A 4,135-nucleotide genomic window follows, 5' to 3' on the forward strand; every position below is an offset into this window, starting at 1 on the left:
TGCTGTTAAATCTTTGTTTAACTGTATGTAAGACCAGCTGCTGTTTAGAGTTTTGGTAGCTGTCTTCCTGTGTTAATCTGATTTACTCGTTTGAGGTCTGACCTCATCATCCTGTCAGTATGGTATCCCACCTACACAGTTAGCAGCAGCTTAGTATTTGCAGTGAGTGCTAGCAGTACTGTGTACTGCTCAGAGAAGGCTTGTTCTTTTTGGTTTCTTCAGTGAAGGGATTAGGTGCAAGGGCGTGAAACGGTGTTGAAATCGAAGCTATCTCACATTTACAAGTTTAAGATTCTCTAGGACAATGATGTCTGTGTCCGGGAGGAAGGAGTTTGACATGAAGCAGATTCTGAGGCTGAGATGGAAATGGTTTAGCCAGAGCTCTTCTGGAAGCAGTGGCTGTCTCCAGCAGGAGGGATTTGAGCACCGTAGTATGGGTCAGAACAGATTGAAAAGCCACTCAAGGGACAGAAGTGGACTCACAAAAAACAGCAGTCCTGTAAACAGTTTACTGGCACCTGTGCCAGTTCCAATTTACAGGAGACCTGACAGTCAGCCATGGTATCAGCAGAATACAGTGCCACGCACACCAGAGAATGAAGGACTCGCTAAAATTTCTGATCAAGAGGATTCAGTTAAAGAAGAAAAAGAGAACAAAGGAGCAGTGGAATCAGGCAGTGTTGATCTCACAGAAGAGCCTACAGAGAGGTAGGAGCTTGCACTGTGAAAACATTAATAGTACTGAGGAAAACTGAATATCATTTACATTATTTCAAAAATATCAATTAGGCTACAGTTCAAAATTATGTTCAATATTGGCAGCATATTTTATGTATGCCCTTAGCTTTTTCTACTGCTTTGCTTCTTGTAATTGCAACTGATCATCTGCTCATATTATTACATAATTCCAGTGATGGATTTGAGCACCTGTGGATAATTTGCCTTCAATCACACGTTTATCACTGCTCAGTAAAAACCTGCCGATGTATCCAGCGACTCATACGGTGACAGTAGTTTCATATGGTTATGTAGCCTCAGACGCACTTCTGTTTTCAGTACAGTCAGCAGATCAAGCAAATGATTTTTTCTGGGTTATATTTAAAATGTGTCAAAATCATGTTTATTCAAAGCTTCATTTTGTGGCACTTGTAGAAAGTCGATTTTATTGGTGTTGTTGCCCAGTTCATACGCGTGGCAACTTTTCACTCGTACTTCCTGACACTTAAGATGTCTTGGACCCAATCCGGAGATGACCCAGTGAGAATTTGGAACTTGGTACCACATGACTGATCGATGTGAATAGCATAAATGTATTCATGGAGAAGCTGTCTAAACATACGATGGAGAAACGAGTTGAAGGTTATGTCAAAACGGTGATATGAAGTAAGGTGGAAGGAAGTTTGTATAGCGACCTGTTGGGCCGAATGGCATTTTTCTGTTTAATTCTGCATAATTTCATGTTATGCAAGTTGATTTGCAAAGTCTTTGCCTCACCCCCAAGTAACTATTTGTACTAATAAATGTATAATGAAAGGACAGCATATGGGTAGGGCATTATGTTATCGCCACACTAGGCCAATTGTAGTTAAGTTCAAATCCCTAATCTGAATTCACAGACAAAAATTTGTCTGCCAACAGAAGATGTCAAGCACTGGGAAGGAGAGAAAATTGAAACGTAAGTTGCTAAAGGCTGCTGTTAGAATATTGGCAGAGATCTGAAGGCATCCTTTCCAAACCACCGTTATATGTTAGGAATAGTCCATGGGACAGGCAGAGGTAAAATGAAAGAGAAAAATCAATCCAAATATAGAGAAAAAACATCTAATAGAAAACCACTGACAAACATTTGTGAAAGTAGAGAAAATAACTGAAAATTGTGAATATTTTCCCTGGAAACAATGAAACATTGTCATCTGCAAAAGCCTAATTTAATGTATGCTTAGTGGTAGATCCCATTATCTGTGTTACTGATATGAAATGCAATTTTAGATTATATTGTGTTTTAACTTGATGAATTACAGCATGAAATATAGACTTTAATGGAGTGTTTCTACGAGTATAGGGAGTGAAGTGGAAAGCATTTACTGTGTGTTTTGTGGTATTTTGTCTGCTATTTTTATGCATTATTTGATGGATGTTTCTGGCCAGCAAAAACACAGATATCAAAACTACCCAAAATGGTAGCTTCTGCTGATCCTATCATACAACAGAATACTGAACACTGAACCTTTGAGAGAACTGTGCTGCCTTCCTGTCACCCTAACCATTTAGTTGTAGACTACACCATGAAAAACCAGCGCCCTCACCATTTTCTTCTTTATTAATCCTACATCATTACAACTGTTACTTATCTTGATACTTAGAGCATCAGAGACAAGAAGCAGTCCAGTAGTGAGGTGAAGATACCACACTTTTATGTTGTTCCTGATTTTTCCAGATAGTTAAATGTTGAAAGCTCAGACTGAAAGTAGGAATCCGCATCTGGATACTGTTTCCATTGTCAACAGTTGCTGATTTATTTGTTTACAGCACATTTATTTATTAATGCTCTCTTACTGACATAGTTTCTTCTTTTTAAGATCCCTGCAGCCTCATTTCATCCCCTGGCTAAAGGGCATATTGATAGCCTGCCTTTACAGTTCTAGCAATGTAACTTTGTGAATGGGTAGCAGACAGTGGAACTCCCCCTTCAGTTCCCCTTCCCTGTTGGGCAGCCACCTCCACTCAGAAGACAGGGTTTTCCTTTGAGTTAGGTCCCTGAGGTGAGGGTCAATTGGAGGAATGGTTGTGAGCGATGTCACAACTCACACTGAGAACAGTGATTTGCCCCAAATTTGCAAATTGGTGGTCAGAGGGTCAGCTCATTGGTCAAATAAGGACACCGGAAGGCAACTTAAAACTATAGGACCAGCAGGAGGTCTGTCTGCATTGAAGAAACAGCAGCTCACAGTTCAGGTGCATGGAAAAGAGAGGGCCTCCAGAAGGAGGTATCTATCTCCAACTTCTTAAAACATTAAATACTAAAACTAGATGTCTTTAACAGCTGGGTCACTATCCCGGCATGGAGGCCCTTCCCAGTATAGCTTGCTGCCAAGAAGTTGCAACTGGCCTGTTCTACAACCTCTCGATGTCCTTCTACTCGACTTAATTGACTATTTGCCATTTATAGGCATGCTGCCCAGTCACCCCTCCGTCCTTTGTCCCTAGCAGGAAAAATGGACTCAGAAGCTATGCATCAGCTCCCACTGTGCTTACCCCCATTGGACCCTGAGAATCCGACCCACAGACTCTGATAATAGTTTGGATGACCACTGGAACTCACCGCACAAACACAGATTGTGATGCCGCAATTGCAGAAAGCTGTGTTGGACTGCACATCCTCATTATTTAATTTGAAACACAGAATCAGGAGCAAGTCTTTCAGTTCCTACAGCCTATTCCACCATTCATTTGTTCAACTGAACAACACTTCTACAGGAGTAATGAGAAACGTTCTACTAACGTAGAATTAGGAAATCAGACACCTAAGGTTTATTTTACAGCGTAAGAGAGTGAAATAAATCATTGCAGCTATTTTCAATGATTGGTGGTCAATAAATGTATACAATGAAGAATCCTTCAATTTGATCATCAAAAAGCCCTAATACTATTACCAGAAAAGGGAAGTAAGGTCTTTGGCTAAATGTTATGGTATGTGTTACATGATGAAAGCACATAGTTTCTTTGACTGCCTGTTCTGAATTGCAGTAGAGTTGACCCACCGATTTCCTAGCACACTGAAAACATAGCTCCAATTGTACCCGATGGAAAAACACAGGCTTTTAAAGTTTGATAAAGGCTGAAGATTTTTAAAATGGGCAGACGAGGAATAGATGATAATTTCACCCTGACAAACACTTTCTACCCACCCAGGTAGTAATCTTGCCACCCACAAGCAAATAATCATTAACCAGCATCATAATCAAAATGGATTGATGTCCACATCTAATGAAAAGGCTGGTGAAACTTGGAGGTGTGCAAATGATTCCTACATTAGTGTTGACATCTCATTCAGCATTTACAGAACAGTCATGAACATTAAAGCATCCCACTCCTGTGAAAGCAGTTTTTAAATGTAGCATAGTTTTTCTTAAAG

At 40.2% G+C, this 4,135-nt stretch overlaps 1 protein-coding gene across 1 annotated transcript in view; it reads left to right on the plus strand.

Annotated features, from left to right (window-relative positions):
• The first annotated feature begins 304 nt into the window (after positions 1-304).
• LOC109926247 (kelch-like protein 4) overlaps positions 305-4,135 on the plus strand; it is a 149,297-nt gene continuing 145,466 nt past the window's right edge. Inside the window, exon 1 of the mRNA XM_020526150.2 lies at positions 305-708. Within this exon, the coding sequence (XP_020381739.1) occupies positions 305-708 (404 nt within the window). The remainder of the gene's footprint in view (positions 709-4,135) is intronic.

Source organism: Rhincodon typus, chromosome 14, assembly GCF_021869965.1.
Source record: "Rhincodon typus isolate 14 chromosome 14, sRhiTyp1.1, whole genome shotgun sequence".
In the NCBI taxonomy this organism is placed as follows: domain Eukaryota; kingdom Metazoa; phylum Chordata; class Chondrichthyes; order Orectolobiformes; family Rhincodontidae; genus Rhincodon; species Rhincodon typus.